Source organism: Heterocephalus glaber, unplaced genomic scaffold (genome assembly GCF_053883595.1).
Source record: "Heterocephalus glaber isolate CG9 unplaced genomic scaffold, H.glaber_assembly_v1.0 deba00000347, whole genome shotgun sequence".
NCBI lineage: Eukaryota > Metazoa > Chordata > Mammalia > Rodentia > Bathyergidae > Heterocephalus > Heterocephalus glaber.
The window spans coordinates 6,793,723-6,819,786 of record NW_028258143.1 but is presented as its reverse complement, the minus strand read 5'-3'; the positions used below and the strand labels follow the sequence as shown (position 1 = coordinate 6,819,786).

At 32.7% G+C, this 26,064-nt stretch overlaps 1 protein-coding gene across 10 annotated transcripts in view; it reads right to left on the bottom strand.

The window, feature by feature from the left end:
- Window positions 1-26,064, bottom strand: part of Lrp1b (LDL receptor related protein 1B) — a 1,848,437-nt gene that overhangs the window by 38,735 nt on the left and 1,783,638 nt on the right. For 8 of the 10 annotated variants that reach the window (XM_087195526.1, XM_087195530.1, XM_087195541.1 and 5 more), the window contains 3 exons: window positions 17,052-17,226; window positions 12,995-13,099; window positions 12,017-12,130 (listed from right to left, as the gene is read on the bottom strand). In XM_087195526.1, coding sequence (XP_087051652.1) covers window positions 12,017-12,130; window positions 12,995-13,099; window positions 17,052-17,226 — 394 coding nt within the window. The remainder of the gene's footprint in view (window positions 1-12,016; window positions 12,131-12,994; window positions 13,100-17,051; window positions 17,227-26,064) is intronic. The other 2 variants (XM_021237129.2, XM_087195551.1) reach the window with 1 other exon arrangement.

The following is a 26,064-nucleotide window of genomic DNA, read 5'->3' as shown; positions in this document are numbered from 1 at the left end:
AATGACAGAATGCATAGATAAGAAATGAAATATTTAGTGATGAAAAAATTTCACCATGTAAATATTATCCAGGATTTTTAAGGACCAGAAAGATATTTTTACAATGAGTATGCCAAATCTACTCAAACAAGTATTTTACATGCATCAACTAAACAGAAAAAAGGAATAATCCTAAAATAAGTATTAAGTAATATCCCGAAGACAGAAAAGAGGCTTTTGCATTAGAAATAGTGGTTCCAATTCTATTGCTAAAATTGGGAAGAAAAAATGAATGTGTGCTGCAGTACCAGTGGAAAGTTCCCAAGATAAATGGCCAATTCCAAAGTTGGTATTAAAATATAGAAGCCAAGGTGGGAAAAGTATTGATGCTTAGTGACAAGCAGACAAAGAAATTACCTTGACATCTGAATATGTCTTGTTTAGTACAAAGGAAGAGTAAACAAAGATCTTTCAAAATAATTCTTTGAACTTTTAAAAATGTAAGGTGATCAAACCCGAAACTATGATGGGGATGTCTGGCATATCTGACTGCAGTTATTATACTGTTCAAGTAATGTTTCTGTCTGCAACATGTTACTCTAAATGTCAAATGTGTGCAAATTTGGGGCAATGGTGGGATATCAGGAGATGTTATTACAATGGTTTAAATATGTGTCTTCTTAAGTAAAATATATAACTCTAATTCTCTAAAATTATCCAATTTGTTTTCTAAAACAAGGTCCATGTACTGATATAATGTAGTTAGCCATTTTATAAATTTATAACTGGTACCACTGGGAAATGAATTGATTATATAAATGAATATTTCCTTTCTGTTACTTTAGCATAGCCACATTCTACTTATAACACTTCTTGATTATCCCTACATATCTTCCCAAAGATAACACAAAAGCCTTGTAGAACCAAACAATTTTGTCAGTTTAGACTTCCCAGTTACTACTGTTCAGCCTCTCTCAAAATGCAGTACTTGTACTTTCAAAATAGTTTTTGTATTTTTAATTGTTTAAAAACAAACATGATAGGCCAAGGATTTAGCTCAGTGGTTTCACTGCCTGGTGAGCAATTGCAAGGACCTGAGTTCAATCCCCAGTACCAACCCCCCCAAAAAACAAGCAAACAAACAAACATGATATATATTCTATAGGGTATATCATGTATAGGTGCAAATTCTCTATGATGAGTGTTATCATTGTGTATATATAAAATGTACCAATAAATGTTTTGCCTCAAAAGCAAAGCAAAAAAAACCCAAGCAATCAAAAATGTAAATGAGATAGACTGAAATAAAATAAACACTTGCTAGTCCAGATATAGTATGAATTGATAATTTGTCCATATTACATAGTCACAAAACCATATTTATTTAACATCCATAGGAACATGTTACAGTCGGAAACATCTGAAAACTTATGACAAAATATTTGCATCAACATCCATTTCTTTTCTAATCCAAGTGCTAGGTTCCATTTCTTAGACTCAACAGGAGAAGGTTTCTGAAGACAATGGTTTAAAAATTAATGCAGTAAGTAGAGACAAAGGTCTTCAATAAATGTAAAGGGCTACAAAGTATGTTTTACATTACAGAGAAAACTGAAACTTTAAGGTCAGTTGCAAGCATCTCTATATATTTGAGCAGCCTACAATCATAGATCTATTCTATTCTCGCATGTATTTATATATGCATTCATAAATATCTAAATATAAATTTGCCTATAATAATATTTTAGTGTGATTTTTCTTAAAGGTAGAGATCAATTATACATGTATCATTTCATTTCTCAGTATATGGTACATAATCTGTATGTGGACATGACCAATAAATATGCTTGATACTTAATGAATAAATAAAGGGGCAGAGAAGGCACTGTTGAACACATATGAATACACATACATGCATATGGGATGTTCCATACTCTGCTCTCTGAATTATATATGACCCCACTTACAGTAATGTGCTCAGAGCTAGTGATTTCTCTATGAAAGTGATGTTAATACATTATGTAAAATATTTTACATAGAAGAAACAGTACTTTTTTATTTTAAATTTTATTAGTGCCCTTATTAATTTTCCCATTTATAATCACATGATTAGATTCTAGAAACTTAGACATATATAAATTTTATTTGTTTAATCATATAAATTATGTGTCATTTAGTTCTTGTCTCAGAATGCAGCAAACTGAGAAATTTTTATTTTTTATTACAAAAATATCAGCTTTAAAAGTGTTTGGTGCATACATCAGTAGAGAATCTATTTTTATATGTAAAACAAACAAATATATAATTAAATGTACATTAATTCTGTCAATTGAATGAAATAACTGTCAAAAATTAAAGTCTCAGTACAGGTGACCCATATATAATGTATGAATTTTGTAATCAGGGAGGCTTCTGTTGAAATCCAAACTCTCCACTTAACAAAGGGTCTTTGACTAATTCATCCTATTTCAGGTTTCTCCTTTCTAATGACAGAGAGGAGCGACCTTTTCTGTTTTTGTCACACTTTGCCCTCAGATCTAGCCTCTTACATTTTATCTTTTGTTTTTCCTTCTCTTCAACTTTTCTCTTTCATAGTTTTACCTTTCAAATTTTTGTGGTTTTCTTTCAGTACCTCATATCTTTTCTTCCTTCTTTCCTTCCTTCCTCTCTCCCTCCCTCCCCCTTTTCTTCCTTCTTTTTATCTTTAATTTTGCAGAACAGGTTGAACATTTTTAAAACAAAAATAATTCAGAATTTCTTGTCACATTGATATTCTATGCATAACATTTACATGTCATATGAGTTTAGTTCAAGTTTGTGAATATTATTTAATAAAGTAAATATCAAATATAATTATATTTGATTAATCAATATCAATATAACTGTAATGTCTAACTTGGATTCCCCATGGAGCAACGATTAGGCAAAGTTTCTTTACATTTTTAGCATGATGACTCCTTCTGCTACGATTCTAGTGTTAAAAGAAGAAATGATTTCTTCCTAAATTATATAATAAAGCATTTTAAATTCATTTTCTATTTTCAAACTAGTGTGGCAGGTTAATAATGACTCTAATCCTCTTGTGAGAACAGTACAAATTAAACTTGGGATCAAGTCTAGGTTGAAGATTGACTGATGTGATTTTATTGAACTGTTCAAACAAGGAATATTGATAAGAAGTAAACCGTTGTTGTTATAAACAGGGTAACACAGTGGTATAAAAATAGAGGTGTTGGTTAAAGTAGTAAACCCTAGGGAAAGCAGTCTAATAGAAATAAAAAATGTTTAAGGAAGAAACAGGTATGTAAAAAGAAATAATATATAGTTGTGTTTGGTTTCTTCAGTTGTTCTGATCTACAAGTTATATGAAAGGTCAAAAATAAATCCCCATATCAAGGAAAAATAATATGCTTATATCAAAGCTCCAAATAATAGTTGCTGAACAGTATACATTACCAGTTTTTAAAATTAAATTTTAACTGATTGACAAAGGCATAAAAAGTATATAGATTAGTGGCATAATGTGATAGATATTTCAATATATGTATAAACCGTATAATATGTATTTCAGGTTAAACATCAGTTTAGCCAATATTTATCATGCTTTTATGGGGAAACCTTTAAAAATCCTTTCTTCTAGCTTTGCAAAAGGTATACAATATTAGAGTTATCTATATCCTATGTAATCAGGATTTTTATTAAGCCATACTTCCTATACTCTTAAAACACAAGCTAGAGTTTAAATCTGAACAGAAAATTATGATATCTGCATTCCTAATTTTCCCCATGGCATGACTGCATGGTGAAAAAATGCCTAAGCCCTGTTACCTGGGATAGTAAAGGTTAGGTATGGATGTGACAGGCCTCCTTGGCCTTTACTGCCTCAAAAGATATGCACGTTTCATATTTTGAGCTTTGAAAATATGCCAAGGGGCAGACAGCAAATCAAGGAGAAGGCAAAAACCTGACTTTTGAAATAGGGAGACCACAGGCTGCTGAAGTTAAATTGCTCAACATCCCTGCTGAAAATGCCTGATGTGTTTGCAATCACTCATGACAAGTTCCTTGGGCCCTCCTGACCCGTTCCCTGGGGGCCGCAGGCTGGCTGGTCCCCACGAAGGCCCGGCTCAGCCTGAAGCAGGATGCAGGAAGACCACATTCTGCAGTCTCTTTTTGGCAAGGCCAGTACTTTCCAAATTCAATGCCCTAATTAGCCGTCCAGTGTCTGTGCACTTTCTTCTGTGTATCTCACCCAAAGGACTTGGAAATTACTGCTGAACTATTCATAAAATCATTAGATTGGAACAAACACGAATCCCAAGAAAATTAGAAGATGCTCTAATTCAGGTCACTCTTAGTGACTGTCCTTTTACTACTTACACGTCCACTCTGTATGCTACTTCTTCACAATCTGCTGGGAAATGTTTATGAAGTGAGTGCCTGTGGATTTTAAATATAGCTGAGGGCGAACACGTGCCGTGTCTTTCTCTGTTCATTCTTAGTTACTGCAGTGCCTTTTACAGTCAGTACTGCTGTCACTGTCATTGTATTGCCAACCTTTTCTTTATGTAAACATTTCCCTCCTTTTCAACAAGGCTTTTTACATTTATATTCTCATTCTATTTTTCATCTTCAGACTGATAGAGGATCAAATTACACCAGATTCTGATCATTTTATGACTGTTTCACAGAATGACTTTAAGATTCTACATTTTTTAATGAAATGTTTCCTATGTTGAAAGCAATAGTCTATGATATATATATAATGTACATATGACACACATACATATATATATATATACACATATATAATATATTGTATAAATATACATATATATGGGGAGAACCAAAAATTGTGTACACACTTCAGGAAAAGAAAAATAGTGATGTTTCTCCAACAATAGTATGAAAGTGTTACATTACCCTCCTATGAGAGACCCTATAGATGTCGTATGTCTCAGAAAACCCACTACAGTGCCAGGTATTAGAGAAGAAATAGAAAAATCATGTGTAGAATGAGAAGTCAATTCCCACCACAAAATATGGAATATCAAGGAGTGCTGTGAGGCATAAAAACATACATGAAAATGTACACAGAGAACACACATGGTCACACACACACAGGATAATATAAAAAAGATAGTTCATGGAGCACCATGTTCCTAAAATGATAAGCAAAACCTAGATGGCAATATAAATCTAACCTAGCATCTCCACCCTGGAAAAAAAAAGAGAGGAACAGAGAAAAAAATGAGGAAAATGGTCACAGCAAGATATTTCTAGTTTTTGTTTGAAATGAGAATTAAAACATAAAAACTAACAGTGCTGTTGTGTTTCTGACCGCATGGAGAACTGCTTTTACTATGGGCAAGAAGCACCAACACATACATCATAAGAAGTGCCCTGGAGTTTTGCCATATTGCAATTTTGAAAACAATGAGTGCCTAAATTGATACGATTTCAGAAGTAATGTAATATTCAAGTTGGATATTTTTGGTTCTCTCCTTAGAAACAAATCAGATTTAAAAGCTTATTTTCCTTGTGTTTCTGAAAGAGAATACAAATTAGAGAAGATTACACCTAAAAAGTCAGTATTACCCAAATCCCACCAACATATCCCCGTGCTTATCATTTTGATGTACTTTCTTTAAAAATATTTTGTTTGTACATTGCAAATAAACATATGCATATCTTCATATATATAGTTTGTACGTATTAATACATGTGTATATGTGTATACTAAAAATTATAGCATATTCTAATGTATTCATATATTTTCAGTCAAAATTGGATGTGATGCTTATCCTTACTGAGGTTTTTTTTTATAATTGTCTTTCTATGGGTAACATCTCTGTCCTTAATATAACTACTTGGTCCTTAAGGTCTTTATTCAAATGTCACGACTGAGGCAGCTTTTTTCTGGGCATGCTAACATAAAATCTTCAATACTCTCTCAAATTTCTATATTTTTTGTTCTTGCTTTAGTTTTCTTTTAGTATATAACAACATTTAACACTATTAAAACACTTAACAAATATTTTAAATGTTTATTTTTTCTCTTCTACTTCTTAGAATTTAACTCTACAAAGTCAAATATTTTTTGCATTTTGTTCAGTGATACACCCTTAGTGCTTAGTAGAGCCTATGGTTTACAATAGATAAATATTTGTTGACGAATGAATACGACAAAAGAAAGACTGTCAGTATTCCCTCTCAGTGGGGACACTATGAAGAAGTCAAGGGACAGTATTCTCTCTCTTGATCTTAGGCATATATAGGCTACATATATACCTAGAAATAATCTGGTATGGAACCTTGAAGTATTTAGGATATGTCATAAAATCATATAGTAAAAGTAAAGAGATCAGTTTAAAAGGAGGTTATTTATTAACTAGCTACTGAGTTTTCAAGGGTCCATATATATTCCAGACAGCAACCTCTCATCAGATGTGTATATTACAAATATTTTTTTCCTGTCTTGTAGGTTTTCTCTGCACTCTGTTGGCTGTTACCTTTAGTTTGATGTAATGTGATTTGTTAACTCTTGCTTCCATTCCCTGTGTCTTGGAGAATTGTTAAAAAAAATCCTTGACAATTGCAATACTGGAACATTTCTTCTGTGTTTTCTTCTAGTAGTTTCATAGTTTTAGGTCTTTGAATTAAGGCATTAAAACATTTGAGTTGATATTTGTAAAAGGTCAGAGAAGGGCCCAACTTCCTCCTTCTGTCAGTGTCTATCCAATTTTCCTAACACTGTTCATTGAAAATATTATGTAAAGGTGGAAGCACTTTTTTTAAAAAAAAATCAGAATTACTGATTTATTACTTCTAAATAATCGATGGTCTAATAAAGTGAAAATTTATTTAATATTGGCTTTGAAGATTTCTTTTCAGTCTGGAAGAAATGCATAGGTCATTCTCTGCCACTCTGAGTTAGTTGTTGTTAGGACAACTCTGAGACATTTTTCAAAAGAATTAATATTACAGAGAAAAGTCAGTTTTAAAAAGTGAAATGTGTAAAAAGATGAATATGGATTTCACTCTTTACTTGTCACTCTTTACTACAAAGTTAGAATCTCAGCCAAGAACTACTTAAACAACAAAACAAAACGAAAAAAACCAGACTGGAGGGAGAGTACCCAAGCATACTTTAGCAGGGTACCTAAACTAAAAATATACACCACAGTGTGACACCACCAGGTTTCATTTTGTTTTGTTTTTTTGGTAAGGGGGATCGAACTTGGGTCCTTGCATTGCAAGGCAGGCGGCGGAACCACTGAGCTAAATCCCCAGCCCCACTTTGTCATTTTTTAAAGTATATAGTAGTTGAGAATTGTCCAAACCTTCTAGTTCTGTTTTTTTTCTTATTAAATCCTTCAATTTGTCCCTTGCATTTTACTATGGGCAGAAAGAAGAAACCAGGACATGCCTTTAACATTTTGCTGAAAATCTCAGCAATATATACAGTTAATCACTAAAAAATTCTATCTTCCATACAATACTACATTACAATTAAGTCTAGTTCTTTGATACTCTATAACAAAGATGGCCTTCCCACCAGTTTCCAATAACATATGCCTCAGTTCCATCTGATGCCTCACCAAAAGCACCTTTGACATTCATATTTCAGTTTCTTCAAGGCAATCTGGGTTTTTTCTGACAAGTTTGAGGGTCATTCTTTGGCTCAAAGTTTAAAAAATCTCCTGTCTTCTACTTCAGTTCCATAGTACTTTCCAAATTTGGGGTATGAGTCAGATTCTCCTCACTTCCTGGCATAAAAATCTCTATTCTTTTGCTATGGCTACCATATACTAATGCTACACAATGCACAGTTTAAAAACAAAGATTTACTTTCTCACAGGCTAGATGTCTGAGAACAAGGTATCATTATATTGGGTTTCTCCTGAGGCTTCTATCCCTGACTTACAGATAGCCACCTTCATGCTGATACTCTCATAATGCCCCTCCCTCTGTGCTCATATCTTCATATAATGATAATGCCAGATTAAGGTGCCAGAGACTGCAGCCAGGCCCACTTCCATTGAAAAGCTGGCTGTTCACATGGTACTGGAAACTGCAGGAAAGGAAATCCTTGTCATAAAGTAGCAGAGACCTAACTAGACTGGGACTCCGCATATAAATTTGGGAAAAGTGAGAGACCAACATAAAGTGATAAAAAACCAAAATTTATTTTTTTCTCACTGAAATTTTATTTTATTCTTTTGAAATTCTAGTTTTATACAATACAATCACTATTTACTATTCACTTGTTACGGGTCACCCACAAAGAGGTGATACCTGAGTTGAGACTAAAGGGATAAGAAGAATTAATTACAAAAAAAAAAAAAATGGTAGGGGGGCATTGGGCTCGGGGAGTTGTTCAAACAAGGAACCCTAGAAGAGGAATGGATCTGCATATGTGCAGGGAGGTCATTAGTGTATACCTATGACCATGTTGAAAGGCAGAACCTGTGGCGGAGGTAGAGGAGCTAGAAACATTTCGCTATTACTGCTGGCTGAAATGTACTGTGGACATGTGGACATGTGAACATCATGTACTTGTGGACAAGTAATGCTGTGGAAGTAGGCCTATTCACAAAAAACTTAAATCCCAGAAATCTTAGAATCAGGAAGGCATGGTCAACTTCCTATTGAGTTTAATTCATCATAGGACTAATAATTTCTATAATTTAAACAAAAAATATTAAATTACAATCAAAACAAGACACATTGTATTTTAAATGTAGTTTCAACATTTTTCAATATACCTACTTTAATCAATGTCAAAACTGTCACCCAAATAAATCTAAAATATCTAGATTTCATTCTTTTTTCAAAGCCTCCACACATAGAAGTAACTGAAAATGGCCACCAAGAAACAAAAAGTGAAGGCTTTCAAACAAAAAATCATTTCCTTAAATTAAAGAATACAACAATAAAATTTCTATGTGGAAAAAAACTGTCACCTTCATAGATCTAAATACTTTATAGACTTTCCAATTGTGTAAAAATTCTGTATAGTTCAAATAGTTTTTCACTCTATGAAATAAAGAAAAGTGTACTACTGACAAAACTAAAACAAGCACTGCTTTATCTTACAGAACTTTTTGTTTCCCATAAAAGCTTTTAGATAAAATAGTACATACTAACTTTTCATTAATAATACATGTTCACTACCAATTGAGACCTAAAGCTCTAATCAGTGTTTTTGAAAAATATTTCATTGTGAGGCTGATCTACCACTAGAAAAATATGCTGAGGGCTTCGTATCCCCTTAACTGGACTACTTTGCATTCCACATGATCATAGATACTTAATATCAAATTTTTCTTATGTTTACATATCAATTATAAATATCCTAAGAAATTAATATATTTTTCTCTATGCTAGAAATTTTTAATCTAAGACATGAGTGTGAAATCATTCTCTCCGTACAATCATGCTTTCCTTTACAGCTCCTAACAGTGATTTGCTAGGAACAGCAGTACTCTTCATTTTTAAAATCATATTATAAAAATATTTCCCTCTAGTACTGATCTATTTTTTCTTTAATTTAATTCATTCAAAACAAAATTCATTTCTACCTCCTATCTTTCAATTAAAAACTACATTGTACTCTTGGTATGTATATGGTTTTTAAACATCTCTCTTAATGGCTACCTAACTAAAAAGTTCAGTAAACTGTGAATCGGGATTATTCTCCTTGCACTCTTTAGAGTTGATATTCCTTAACATTCTGTACTTCTCCAACTTGGCAAGCTCTACTATTTTAGAAATCTTCAAACTTTTTTTATTCTCATTTATTTTTGCTGATTTCTCCTTCAAAGAGGATTAAAACACTGGTGCTTATTAAGTTTCACACCTGTTTTTCTACCATCACATATAATCTTCACTTTTTGCTTTCAGACATATTTTAATTTAACTGTACTATTCTGTCTTTCAAAAAACTTTTCAGCTATTTCCCTCTAGTAGAATTACTATTAACTTTTTCAAAAAGCTATTAAAATATTACTTCGCCTAAAAAGCTTTGGTTCATCCACTTGGAATCATTAATATATATCTATTCAGTTGTTTTCTCGTAGCATTTTTATCATATCGCCATTATACCAACTACAAAATAATATTTTAATTTACAAAAGCCATTCATCTACTCAAAAATGAATTTTGAGCTCTTTAAATGTATTAGATTGTGGAATTATCATAGCTTGAGAATAGTGCAGCAAAGTGTTATATAACCAGGGAACGGACTTTGGAATCAAACATGTGTGATCTGAATCTTAAATGTCCACGTCCTCCTAGGGTGTGACCTCAATGTTGTCATTCTGAAATGAGGATAAATGGGGCAAACAATTAGATACAAATAAGAATGTAATAATCCAGTATTACATGTAAAATTTGTGAAGACTTATCACTAGGTTTGGCACAACGTATTTGCTGCTTTAATTCTTCTAAATTGACATAATGTCTAACATCATTGTTTATAAATATTTCGTTAACAAATGAATGAAAATAGAACATAATTTCTCTGTTTCTTTCATGACTCAATTGTCAAAGAATATAATGCAAGCATTATTTCTACTCTTAGAATAAATTATAGGGCATAGAAAACCAAGGTACTGGAAACATTTCCATATAGCCCAAATGTAGATAGAAATAGAGAAAAGGGCACATAAAACAAAAAGGTATTCTCTAAACCCTTCTGACTAACAGATTTTTTTTCACTGGGTTTAGCAAATAAGCTGATTATGATTTCAAAATATTGTGACTCCGATGATATTGGGTTAGAATGGAAAGTGAAAGAAAACATGACTGTGGAAGGCTGCACAAGGAAGTGTAATCAGGGGACACAGGAACATTTTCTGGACAAAAATTCATCCTGGGATCTGTGGGGGAGGGGCACGGTGGGCTTGAAATTTTGTGCCCAGGAAGAGTGCGACAGTGCTATGATAAAGACTACTGGGATCCTGATCAAGAACAATAATTTTCTAAACTAAGTCCTTGATCAATTTTTGACCAGGCATCACCCTAGATTTACTAACTTTGAAAGATCATTGTTTTCTACATTCTTCCCTCCAATTGCATTACCCAATTCAAGCCATCACTTTTCACTTAAAGCCTTGCCAACCTGTTTATGGGAGTCCCTGCTGCTGACCTGTAAGTCTTGCCTCTACCTCTCAATAGGTACCGTCCTCAAAACCAAACTCCTAGAGTTCAAGTTTTTGCTGTAAATCTCTGGGAGCTCATTAGAAGCAAAGTAGTAGAGTTTGGGTAATGAAAACTCTAAATTTTAATACAATCGTGCTTCAAAACCACTACTGGCTATGCTGCCATTACCACTGTGCACCTATTATCAGATGCCAGACAGAGATACTGATTAAGATATTGGGAATTAAGGAGGATGTCAAATATGATCTAGCTCTAAAGTTCAAACACACTGCAAAAACAACTCTGAGTTATCGCTCCAGCGGTGATCACTGAATGTCTTCAGAGGAAATATGAATTTAGTTTTCATGGACATTCAAAACACCACACACTGAATTAAGAAATAATGATTTAAACTTGAAAGAACTTAAGTATTTTAGTATGAACCTATTTTCTCTGTTATAAAATCTTAATATAGATTTTGATGAAATTTTAGGAAATAAAACAGTGTATTATTGTATCAATTTTGGAAATGAAAATCAGTTAATCATTAAAAAAATCATCATTCTAAGTATAATATATAGAAATAGAGTCCTAAAACACCTCCTTCTCTTTTTTCAATTAAAAGGTACTATTTTAGCAAATGCATTTTTATTATTAGACAGTCTCACCAGCTTTCTTAGTCCATCTTGGTTGTATTTCTAGACTGTCTAGCAGTCTTTGGTGCACACACTTATGGTGAAGGAAGCAAAGGTTAAGTGTGTATGACACAGATGAGCCCCAAGATTAAGTATACACTGTGAAATGTATGTGGATGTTCATGATTGAAACCAATGAGCTGTGGCCTGGAATGATGTCACACGAAGCGCAGTGGTAAGTGGAAGGTTAAACCTACTTGCATCTCGGCTCATTAAACGCAGTTAAAGTGCAAATCCCCTCATTCTGACAGTAGTGATCACAAGGGTTCTCTTTCTGGTCACAGCGCTGACTTTTAAACCCCACAGAGCATCTGCAGAATTTCAGTAAAATACAGCTAAATAAAGCGTCTGACTTTGTTTTGCCAAATATGCTTCAAATTTATTTTATACAGAGATTGTCACATGAATAAAAATGTTCCCAGGTATGCTCATTTCTCTGTCATATACATTCACCACATGCTACTCTGACAAGGTAGGGAGGAGGATGCAGACGTGGGTCACATGTGGGTATCATCTGTCTGATTAAACATGGTTCAAACAAGACTCTATATGGTGCCCACATATGCTGGGGATGGTTTTAAGTCATCTTCTCTGGACATTCAGATAATTGAGAGGGGAAAATACTAAATTCCATATTTTCTTGGGAACACTGAGAATCTCTAATACTTTCACTGCATGTTTAGAAACCCAGACTTGGTCTAAGATATTCAAAAGGAGGCAAGGGCTCAATTGGTTTATATAATACAATACTCTAAGTCTGATACAAAAATCAAATAGCATTATACATTTGAAAAGATATGTCAAGTTCTTTTGAAATAATGGTGAGAAGTACAAGGTATTCATGAAATATTATTATCTCTAGGTTTCACGTATCTGAATAAGGTCAGTAAGATGAGAACAATTTTCCCCAGAGATTCCAAGTTCCAAGGGTTATGAATGTCTGAAATGATATGATGCTAAGAACCGAATGAGCTCTTACTCATGAAATTATTAGCAAACTGATGAAGAAGGAGATTCTGTAACATATGAGCCAATGAGGGACAATACTTGATCAGAGATGTCCATGAAATACTCATTTAAAACGTGTTACCCCAGAAAGGAGAGTAATAGAATATGGATTCCATGTACATACAACTTCTTACCCTAAATCACCCACAATGCTATAAAATACTCACAGACACACAGGTACATTGGTCTCAGGGTCCAGCTGGCAAGTGCCACCATTGTAGCAGTAACCATCACATAACTGACAGCTAGAGGCGATCTTCCCATTAGTGCAGCTATAGCAACCAAGAAAAAAATCCCATTGTTACTGACATTAATATTTTTGAAAGCAGACACAAAATCTCTGCAGAAAAGAATACTTATATTTTCAGAAGGACAGACTTGCTGAAAGAAAAGTTTTTATTCTTTGAATCAGAATGATAGTTAAAGTTTTTCTTTTGATAATTTTCAAATTTTCAACCCATTTTCCTGGTATAAAGATTTAAAATAGCTAGATATGTGTGAAAATATACTCTAATACCTATCACTTAACACTTCAGAGACACATTAGCATCAGTGTCTTGTGCTGTTTTATATAACTAGTATTTGATGATATCTGTATGAGTTATAACTTTCATGATCAAATAGTATGGATAAAATGCTTCTGGGTTTTCCTCTAAATTGGAAAATTTCATCCAAAATAATATTAGGAATTTTAGACTACCATAATCTGCACACAAAAAAACTAAAATTACTCTTTGATCTATTTTTCCTACTGTTTATCAGTGAATATATATTGTAATTAATGTCAATGTCAAACTTATTTTATTCTAGAAGAAAAAATGGAGCAATTGACTGAAAACATAAATAGTAATGGTATAGGAGCAATATGTAATATGGCAGCAAAATAATGAGGCAAATTTTCTTAAAATCTTAGCAACACAATTCTAATTTACAGCCATATTACATGTCTGAGACAGCAATAAATATACTATTGTTACCATAGAAAAAAATGAGCCTAACAATAATAGGAAAATATAGAATTTATTTTTCTGTGTTACATTCTAAAGCAGAGAATTGGATTCTCCAGGTTCAATTGTTGTTACAAGAGATTAAAGTGCATCAAAATTCTATACACTTTGGCCAAAATCAGAATTATAACACATCATGCAAGTAATTCTCATCACATGATCATGCTATTACCAGGTGCTAGAATAGTAAATGGCATTATAATAAATCTGGACATTTTCTTCATAAGGAAATCAGGCTGTGCTATATCACTAATAGATCGTTTGAATCTATCCCAAGATGGGTATCTATTTCAGTATGTTCACCAAACCATAATTCCCAATGATAGGTATGATGACTAAAGAGAATGGATTAGCAATCCTGTTGTTTATTCTGTGCTTATTCATCTGACCTCATGTGGCTTTTATGGCTGCAAGAAATGAACAGAACTGCTTATAAGTTTTGCATTTGTTAAATTTGAAGTCATTTCTCAAGAGCCTGGATTTAGAAATTACATTTAGCCAAATCATTTAGTCAAGATGAACAGGAAAATTGAGTTACTTATATATCATGAGATGTGAAGTACAGATAAGTGAAAATAGAAGCAGACATATGAAATGGGAGGGTAGCCTAACATTTCCAAGATTTAGTAGAGAATATTACATCCATTATAGCCTATATAGCCATCTTAATATGGATGCAAGGTGAGTCAAATACACAATCAAACGTATTGGTGTCTGATATGCTAAATTGATCTGATCTGAAAGAATTTCCCTCACCCTCCATACACAGCCTCATTGAGTATCAAAAGGGAACATATTATAGTATTTTGTTCCATCTAAAGAACTACATGAAAGGGGAAAATTACCTCATTATGCATTGAAGAATTTTCTAAAAGAAAGTTAACTGCATATCTATATTTGTGATTTAAGAGGAAAATAAACTTGTAATTGTTTTTAAACTTCTACTTCCAACCACTATAAAATATGTTGGCTCTTTTTCCTCCTAAAGATTTTGTTTGTATCAAAATTAAAGACAGAAGTTTATAGATATTTTCAATATGAAACACAAATCACCACATAGCTGCAAAACTACTGTTAATATATTGTGTAAGCTTTCATAATCTATTATGTAAATATATTGTGTACATTTTAATAATAATTTTCCTTTTTTAGATCCATTCATGATACACACAAACACACACACATAGTTTGGGATATATCATTTTCCAAAGTTAATTATCAGTTATCTAGTACACACAAATTATTTTCATGATATTTAACATCAAAAGGGGTATTGGGGACACTCGAAATTATGATCAAGTCTTTCTTCAATACTTACTTTAACTTCTAGAAAAAAGAAAAATATATAATCAGCTGTTCTTAAAATACTGTACTCATTATACTTAATAAACTACTGAGTCTAATTTAAACTTCATGGGCTATACATTAGAAACACAACTGCCTATTTGTATATGGTGATTTGAATTTTCCTACCTAAGTGAAAATGTTTTACTTCCATTTTGCTGGAATTTTGTGTTAGTTTCTTCTTTACCTCTGCGCCAGAAATACCGACATTATGATAAATTTCTTCTTAAGGTTGAAATTAAAATCATAGAAATGACAATAAACTTTAATATTTAAAGTATCTCAGAATACCCAAAAGTACTCTATTGTTTTGACATCTTCAATGTTATAGAGACTGATGTATTAAGTGAAATCATATATCTATTCATTTTTAGGAACTGTTATTTATTTATTTATTCTCATGTAAACATTTTCCCAAAGATCTTTTAAATAGATACAAAAGCCACTGTTACATCTTAATAGGCTGTTCAAATTATGAGGATCATATTTTGAAAAAGTTAATTTCTCCTGTTCTTTATTCAGTATGGAGGCTCTAGGTTCTGCCTTTTCTTCTTTACCTGAAACTTTCTCATATGATGGAAACAGTGTATGTCTTTAAATGAGTTTTCCAAAGCAAACTGGATAGGAAACTTCAGCTCACAGCCATGATTCCCTGTGTAAATGGAGTAGATTATAAAGATCTTTGGCCTGTTCTGACACAGTACAGGGAGGAAAAAGTATGCCTAAAAGTTGAAATAAAGTTCTGTAATTGTAAGATTTCATAAAAAAGCTACTAATCTTAATGAGCCTACATGATCTGAGTAGTTTATATGAAACTGTATTTTGCTTTTATGTACTTATTAAGGATACATATCTATATATTGTTTATATTTTCATTTTCTTTATTAAAAAATAATGTACTTTGAAATGACCCAATTTGTTGGTTTGAGTAACTGTCATTTATAATGATAACACAAATCATGTTTAGAGTAAATTCTAAAATGAGAGCAAATAAAAAACAAAAAATGTTGATGCTGCCTCTAATAAAATTTTATTGAGCCTTGTTGGGCAGAGCAATATAACTCATCTGGAACCCTTGCAGGACACTCGGTGGACACTGTGGCATGGACACTTTATGGCATGCTTTTCTGTCTCGTATTCTCATTCATTATACTTGTAAGCAAGGCTAGTGACAGAATCCAGTCCTTTATAAGCCCTTTTTTTTAAAAGGCTGTTAAAGTAGTTCTGATTGAGGATTGATCTCTAACCTTAGTGGCATAAACTTATTTCATGACAGGAACTGGACTTTTCTCTTACCCTTTAGCTGCTATATTTGTTTTCCATTCACTTGAAGTTAGAGTCAAAGATCAAAAGCCAATGTAACAGAAGTCACACTTGGACATTTTTGTTGCAGTAGTTTCCCAGAACACATTATTCCTTCTATTTATTTTTGAATATAATGTCAAAGTCAAACTAAGAAAAAGAAACTTTTGTTGCTCCCCAAAGGATCATTTATAATAGAAATGCTGAGCAACTCACTTTCATAATATTCATGAAACAATTAAAAATCTGAGCTAGCTTGTGTTGAATAACATTACATACAGCTTTTGCAAAGTATGCTGCATTTCAGTGCTTCTTACTTATTCTTAGGTATATTCTTTATAAGAAATAATCTGACCATGTAAAATAGTGGATTGTCATGGTTCTCAGATGTTCATAAAAAGTACTGAAAAAGTTTAAAAGAATTGAACGTACTCAATATTTTAATAAATGCAATGGTTACCATACAGAATTGTGTAATAAAATAATTCACATCATTTCACAGTTTATTGTTGAACTGCTATGACCTTTTAGATTCAAAGGCTTTTATAAGGTAAGATGACTATCCACTTACTTGCAAAATATATCTTCATTGTCTTTATTTATAATGCAGTGACCCCCATGGCACCTTACACACTTATCGACCTCACATTTTGGTCCTTCATAGCGTGTTGGACAGACACATTCCACACTTCCGTCATTGCCAATGCTACATGATTCAGAATTCACACAGTAGTGGTGACATACGTCTAGGAAGAAGGCAGGATGAAATAATTAAAATATGTTGTGAGGTATTTTTCTTCAGTCATACTAAATGTTACTGTATCATTTAATATTTAAAAATCGTCAACCAATAAGTAGTTTAATTATCAAAAGCAGATTGCAGTAAAAAACTAGACTTCTTTGGTAATGCTATTGGTCCCTCTAAATCAGGCACAATTTCATCTGGCTGGGAAGATAGTGCTTATATTGACATATGTTCTGAGTTAACATATTTTAGCCAAGTTCCTTATTTCTAAATTAATTAACAATGTAACCATGATTAGAAGTGAGAAGAAATACTCATGGTTTCCCTAGATGTCAGACATTGTTGTCTTCCTCAGACCTCTTTGTATCCAGAGAACTATAGTGCGTTGTGCCCGGGGGCTTCTGTCTCCGCGCAACCTCCTGTATTATCTAAGTACTTGAGAAAATGTGTGCCTCTCATGAAACTCCAAGAAGAAAGCAGACTGGGAAAGTCTAAGATCCTTCATGAGTTGAAGGTAATAAGAGAAATCTAGGCCATTGCCCTCCTTGGAGGTGAGGCCTAACCTGCCCATTACCCCAAGGGAAAAACTTCCTATATTCTAAGACCCTTGTTTTAAAAGATGTGTCCTACTAAGCACTAAAGACAAAGGAATTCATCCACAAACATTTCTACATCTCTTGAATTTGTATAATATAACAAAGGCCACTCAAAAATATGAAACAAATTTCATTTGTTTATTTGTTTCGAATATAAGACAAATCTAACTGTATAATTAGATGTTTTGCATCAGTATTTCAACACGCAGAAAGGTCTACATGTATGTTTATATATGCATACATAATAATTTACCAAATTCAAAATATTGAAATCACAATATACTCTTAAGCAAAAGAACTGATTAAATTGATCCAGGAATGTGTTTAGGAGCAGCAATATCCTTTTAGCTATCTAACTGTGAAGGAATGTTAAATGAGATTAGGTAGATAAAAATCACAATTTAGAAAGTTTAACCAGCTGCATAACAATTATGGTGATTGAAGAAACTTAAAATATCATTTATAATTCTCATGTTTGTATGTTTATCAAGCCCTTTATTAAGTCAGACGGTTTTTAAATTTTTTGACAGGTGTGCTTCATATTTATGGAAATTTATTTCAAGCATTCTTATTCTTACTTTTGCACTGTGCTAAGTATTTCATTTAGATTCAGTGTTTAAGAATATGGGTCTAGGTTGTAAGAAAGAAGAGTAGCACTTTCAACAGGTTAAAGTTGGAGGTCCAAATTGTATCTCTGTCATTATAATTATAAACTTCTCTCAGTATACTGTACATCAATGGTAAGTGTATGTTTTTCAACCTATAAGTATGTAAGATATATTAACATGATTTAGAATCCTAGTATACTTTACTAACTAGGTTAGTTTTGTTTTCTTTATAGATGTTATATTCAAGGTCCACTTTCTATGCTTTAAAGGAAATTCTTCCCATTCAATGTTACAGTATTATTCCTATTATGTGAGCTACATTAAATGCAGCTCATGGTACATGGTACCTGGAATCCGAAGAATATAAAAGATATATTCTGTCTCCTTTTGTTATATTCAATATCCGAAACACTTGAAAGCTATTGAGTAATATATGTAGCTGGATTGTTTTCTGCATCCCTTTTAGGATTCAGGGCCCATCCCTTGATTACACATTTAAAGTCCTTATCCTTCTCCCATGATTCTCCCCTTCTCTCTCTTCCCTACTTTCTTTCTTTATTTTATTTTACTCATTTTCAATTCCAAGACTCCTGAACAGAGGAGAAAACAGATGTTCCTAAGGAGAAAACAAATGTTAGTAAGGGAATTTGGTATCTGATATTTAAGTTATCACAGAAGCACTGGATACTTGTAAATTGGAAAACAAAATATTTAATATCCTTAAGTGTTCTCTGCTATTTCAAGCATTACCATGACACAAACTATATGAAAGGGGGACCAAGAAATGGAGATGAGGCAGGGAGGGGAGAAGGTGAGAAGGAGATGATAAAAGAATTGAGATGTATTATGTGCATGTCCCAACTCTCCCCACGAGGAATGTAATCATCATGTATTGTAAACATCTGCTAATAAAAATTAAAATAAATTGAAAAAGGAATCTGATGATATTATTTTCAAAATGAGCGATTAATCCAAAACTAGTTTCTCTACAATTGTCTCAATGTCATGACTGCGATCCTTTATAGGTCATAGGAATGTCACATCGATTTTCTCTGTACTCTCTTCTCAGTTATAATCTATTCTCAATGACAAGCATCTACATAAAATTGTATAAATATACACCATATTTTCATCAGTTATCTCTCAAATAATTACTACCAAATACTCTCAAATAATAATCAGTATAGTCTCAAATAATTACTACCATTCATATTTAAATTCTAAGTGTCCTTTCAGATATTTAATAAAATGAATACTTCATTAGCACTTCCCAGTCCAGCATACATTTGTTTACTGGTTTAGCAAAATATGAAGAATAAGGTATGAGAAGGCTTCTTTATTATACAATTGTTCACTTGAGTTCTAAAAATTCTGACTCTCATCAAATAAACTTGAAACTAATACAAAAACTGATAGGTCTCTAAACCTTCACTTTTCTTGTTTCAGTACTCTGAAAAATAGTTATTGCCTAGAGGTCACCACTTTAAGCATCAAAAATGCTTTAAAACCAGTTAAAGTATTTTTTTCTGAAAGACAGATGCACCTTTTCTAAAGGAAAATATATTGTTTTTAATAATCCATTTAACACTATATCAATTATTCATATGAACTTTGTAAAGGTTTTATAACTTTCTCATTTTTCATATTTCAGCATTGGTAATTGCAATGTTACTGATCAAGCAACACTAGACAAATCTAAATAAAAAATAGATCCTTTAAAAATGGGTGAGAACAGGTACAGTAGTTGGTTAAGATAAAAGTACATACCACAAGGATTGCCTTTCACTGTCTGATACAAATGTACAAACACACACACCATCTTTCACAAACAACCATCATTTTTTTCAAATTTTACAGTGTGCTTAATAATTATTGTCACTAAAAGAAAGTTTTTTAAAAAGTGCTTAAACATATAGAAGATTGGTTAGAAAGAAAATGCAGGTGAGAAATGATTATGTGTTGGAGGGTTAACATAGGGAAGGGATAGAAGATAAAAGAAAGTGAATGAGGACTGAAATTAGAAGACTCTGCAAGGTTGGTCATTACGCAGTCAGTAGGAGTAGCTTGAATTTGTGGAAACTAAAGCTAAGAATACACAGTTTATCACCTCTTAAATAGCATGAGTAATTTGACCATGAAGAGGATTATTTGATTATTTCTTGAGGACATGGGTGTGTGTAACTGTATAATAAGAAATTCAGCACAAGGCTAGAAATAAAAGACTGAACACCAGCTCTCAGAAAACATATCTAGCAAAAGGTGTAGTTCTATTACCAAAACAATGAAGTCTTCCTTCCTGTGGAATGTGCTATGTCAAACATTTTGAGCATTTTACTGACCTGAATGGCATAATAGCTGACATGTTCTGCATGTGATAAGAAAGGGTGATAATGAAATGTAATTAATCTGTGCTAGGAAAGTAAGAATAACATGATATGATATTCCATAACATTCACAATATAAAAACTGTTATAACCTCCATTGGGCAATTATACTAAGAGATACCTAGTAGCTCCAAATACAATCATGTAATCAAAAGGACAATGATGAATATATAATTACAGAGTATTCATACGGTAATTAGGTAGATAGTAACTGAGAATAAGTGCTGGCTATTTTCTAACAGAAATGAAATAATTTTTGAAGATCATTATTGCATTCTGTCTCAGTTCTTTTTGTTTTCTCAATCATTCTTTTTCAAGAAACCAGAAATACAAGGAAATACTTCTTCCTTTCATCTTTTGACAGTAATAGTCTACATAAAAATATATGCATGTATTGATCTATATACAGGCTTATGAATACTCATGTGGCACTAGATAACCAGGAAGTCTCTGTATTAACTTCTCTTCAAAATAATCCCTTCAATTGAAGAGTAATTGTCAAGACATTTGGTTATTAACTCATATTTGCAACTGAGCTTTTTACATTGTAATAGTCAGTGAAATGTGAAGTATAAAAAGAAAACCAAATTAAAGTAATAGCAAGTAAAAAGCAGCTGAATATAATAAGAATAATGGGGTAAATTTGACCTGTAATAGAGATTGTTATTCAGGGGAAACTAAACTATAAAATTACACAAATGTACATTTATTGTTTAATCACTGGATTTTGATCTTGTGCTTAAAAGTAAGTTCTGTGATTTAGCTTTAAAATTTATCTTTCAGGCAAGAACTTGGTAATTTAAGATTGCACACATATGCACAAGAAGCAGCAATAAATTAAGAGTGGGATTAGATTACATTCACAGTGAAGACTTGATGAGTTCAACAGTACATATGCTGGTGCATTCTGTAACTGAGGTACCATTTTTAGTACAATTCACATTCCACCTCCACTATTATTTAATTGTGTCCCAGAAGCAGTAGGTTCTAAGAATTCTACTAATGTTCTCACTGCAGAGAGATTAATGGCCACTTCCATATATGTACAATATGCAAAACAGTTTCCAGGACAGTCAAAATAGTTACAAACTACTTGATGAATACTTGTATTAGGCTGACATAATAAGAAAAATAAAAATTTGGTCAGAATATGAGCTACTTATGGACTATATCCCACTTTCTTCATGCTAACAATGTGACCTTACCTGAGTTACTTGATTCATTTCTCCAGAATACCCTCTGGGCATCTCTGATTATACTAAATCATGCTAAGATTATGCCATGCTTCTTTCCTTACCCATAGATCCCCACCAGTACTCCCTTTATATCACCAGGACCAACTAGAACCTGTTTTGAGTGAAATGATAGAAATGATGATTGTAATTATAATGAACACTCATTTTTAGGTCTCTTCTACATTCCCCAAACATATGTTATGGGTGATAGGGTCATATTTTTCATAGGTGAATAAACTGAGGCAGCAGCAATTAAGAAAGCTGCAACAGATCACACATGACTGGAATTTCAAAACCAAAATATTTCATACTTTTTCTCAGAGGGGGAAGGAAGAGACCTACAAATTAATTGTGAATATCTCTGTTGTTCTTTTCTGCTGTGTGTAATTAACATTGAAAGTGTTTCCACTTATGGATATATTAGGACTGATCCACAACTTACAGTGTCACAGGGCCAAGCAGTAGACCTGAGAAAGTATGCATGATGCCAATGAACTCTGTAATTTCAGGGCTCAGGTACACAGTATTCCTAAACTGCACCCAGAGACCCATCTTTAAGGTGTCATTCTCAGCCCCCATTCCAACCCTAATTAGATATTTGCCTCCCTGTCTATTGATAATTGATTCACAGTACTGAATCTAAATTCTCTTACTTGAAGAAAATAATTACTGACATTGTCTATTCATTGTCAGGCACAAAACCAACTCTGAGTCATTCCAGACACAGTAAAAAAAAAAAAAAAACCAAAATAACAGACAAGAAATCACAAAGTAAGACATGCCCAAAGCATTACTGCTTACTTACATCCTATTTAGGGTGAAAACATTTGGAAGTTTTCTGGTAATATTTTGACAATCTTAAGTAAGTTAACAAGAGTGATTGTAGCCTTTCCTTCCCTAGAGATACACAGCATCAAACAAGAGTCACTTTTCCATCAAGCATGGCTCAGTAAGCAAAATGCATAAAATAGCTTGCATAAATTTTCTTAGAATGTCACGAGTGTTGTCTTGGAAGGATTAAATCAGAAAATAGAAAATCAGGATTAAGAACAATTAGAATTTATTCAGTTTTATATTCCTCAAATGTTTTACTCAGCCTAAAATATTTTAATAATTAAACTTATTTCATAGTTCTAAATATATCTTCTAATTTCAGAGCTGAGTTTCATAAAGTAGGCAAACATTGAACCCAGGTATGCCAATTAAATGTTCACTAGGGAAAAAGTGTGTGCAAAAATCTGATGAGAGCTGATAAATTTTCATCAGGATAACGTGTCTAAGAAAATTAGCATTTTATAATTTAATAATAAAAAATGACATCTGAAATATTTCTGTAGTAATGACTATAAAATTTTAAAGAATAAAATCCATCCTGAGAAAATGATGCCACCCTTGAATGTCCATGTAGAAGAAAAATGTAAAATTCCGAAATCCAAATTAGCAATAATTTGATTTGAGTAAGTAGCTCATAGGATGAGACTTAATGAGATCAAACATTTAAATTTTGGACACACTGTTATTGCAAAATGAATATGAACAATGATGGCATCAGTAGTTTTGAGAAACAGTAAAAAAATAACTCATAGAATTATTACAAAAATGGTTGTTTAAATAGAGATACCTATGTAAAACGTGTTTCATCATTGTTTAGAAACAATGTTCTGGGCTGAGTATTAGTTTAATTTTGAAGTAGTCTAGCTATAAAAGTTTTTGCCAAGTAACTATTTATAAAATGATACAGTCATTTGAGACTTGTGAGGAAGCTGTGTTGCAGATGACAGATAAATATTGTTTCCCAGATGACTGTAACTGAAACTCAAATAAGTAAATAAGCATATGATGGCTATAAAAGAAGGAGAATGAATTCTGCACATAAAAGCAGTACCTCTTGAATAATAAATAAGCCATGTTCCATATTTAGGCCCTAATTTATTTTTCAGCCTATTGTGTTATGTATTAAAGTTCAATTAATTTTGACCTAATAAATTTATTGACATATACTATGTTAATAATATCTACTGTATTTACATTGCCTGTGCCCAGTGTGAAAAATTCTGAGATTCCTCAAGGCTAATGCAATTGACTCTGATGGTTAATCTTGATTGTTTCATTTGATTGGATTGAGAAATGACTAGGAAATTAGTAGAGCACTTTTCTGAGTATATTTCTGAGGGTGTTTCCAGAGATAATTGTAGAAACTTAGGCAGAAACATCCAAATTGGTGAAGGCCAAAGGGAACAAAAACTGGTAAAAAGAGGGCATGTGCTGGCACAGGTGTGCAATCCTCTTTTCTCCCTGGCTGCCATGAGGTGAGGAGCTTTCCTTCACCAAGCCCTTCCACCATAGCATTTTTGCAACACCACAGGCCTAAAGTTAAAGGACCCAGCTGACCATGAACTAAAATCTCTGGAACCATGAGCCAAAATGAATTGTTCATCCAATAACTCATTTTTAGTTTGTCATAGAGACAAAAAGCTCACAAACACATTTACAAAAACAAAATAACTGTTTTTGAAAACTTTATACGTGATATTATTTTTTAAAAATCTATTCAAGTCACAAATGAATAACTAATGTTTAAAAAACTAGAAAGAGCGTCATGAAAAAATCTGAGGTGGAAAACACTGAACAGATGATAATTTTGTAAAAGATCATTTCAGATAGTAGTTTCATAAGGAAAATTATTATTGTCATGTTGTAGCCTCTGTAAAAAGAAAACATGTGGCCATGATATAGACATCCATATCATTCCTGCGTACACCTACTTTGCTTTCTTTCTGCAGTTGTTCCTTTCCTCCTTCTCTTCTTCCCTCCCTTTCTCACCCAGCCTCCTTTGTCTTCCTTCCTTCCCTCCCCCCTACTCTCCCTCTCTTTTTCCCTTCCTTCCTTTCATTTCTTTTCCTTTTCTTTTCGTTCTTTTATTTTTTCTTTATCTCCTCTCCATCCTTACTTTCTTCTTTCTGTTAATCTACCCATTCATATCTAAATGTCAATATACTTGAATATGCCTTCCTTCACATTTCTCTGCAGTATTATGGTTCCTTGCCACCAGATGATATGAGGCTACAGACCGACAGACAGAAAGATCCATACATTACCCCTTTTTTTATGGTTTGTTTCTGCCATCATATCAATTCATTTTATCAATTGAATTTCAAGGAAAGCTTTCCATCAGATCATCACTATGACCAGATATTTGAAGTTCAGCTATTCAGAAGTTCATCACTTCAGATATTTGAAGTTCTCAAGCCTCACATTTAAAGTATCAATTATTTCATTAAGTTAAAATTAGATCATACAGGGCCAGGGATTTAGCTCAGTGGTTCTGCCACCTGCCTCGCAAGCTCAAGGTTCTGAGATTGATCCCCAGTACCAACAACAACAACAAAAAAGAAAAACAAATCAGATCACACACTACTATGGATTTAGATATGGATATCAAGTAATTTAAAAATTCAAATTTACTCACTTGGCTTTTAGAATAATCTTCTAGTGCCATTCTAAGACAAGTGAGTATTTTCCTCAGGGTGGCTCATACTTATGACATGTATGATCCTATGAGGCAAACCACACTTGATGGCCTTTTTCCTGATGCTTTAAAAAAACTATAGCTATGCACTCATATTGTGAAAAATTATTTGCTATCTTTAGCATTTCCCTTTACTTAAATTTTCATTGTTTCTTTTCATTGTTACTTCATCTGCTGGAACTTTTAATGGGTTTAAAAATATATACATTTGTTCAAATCAGATAAAATATTTTAAATATGTGTATTTTTGCACTCATTAGAATTACATTAAAAATCTGTTAATTCACAAGTATGTTATTTCTTCTACATTCTTTATTTGGTGGTTCTCACATAAACACAAGGAAAATTATAAATCATCCCTCTTGTCTTTTCTCGTATAATTCCCTCTATGGAATTGCGTTTTTAAAATTTTGGAAATTTAAACTCAGCTAATGAGGCATAGTCATTCAAACTCCCCTGCCATTCTTATTAATCCAAATAAATGTGA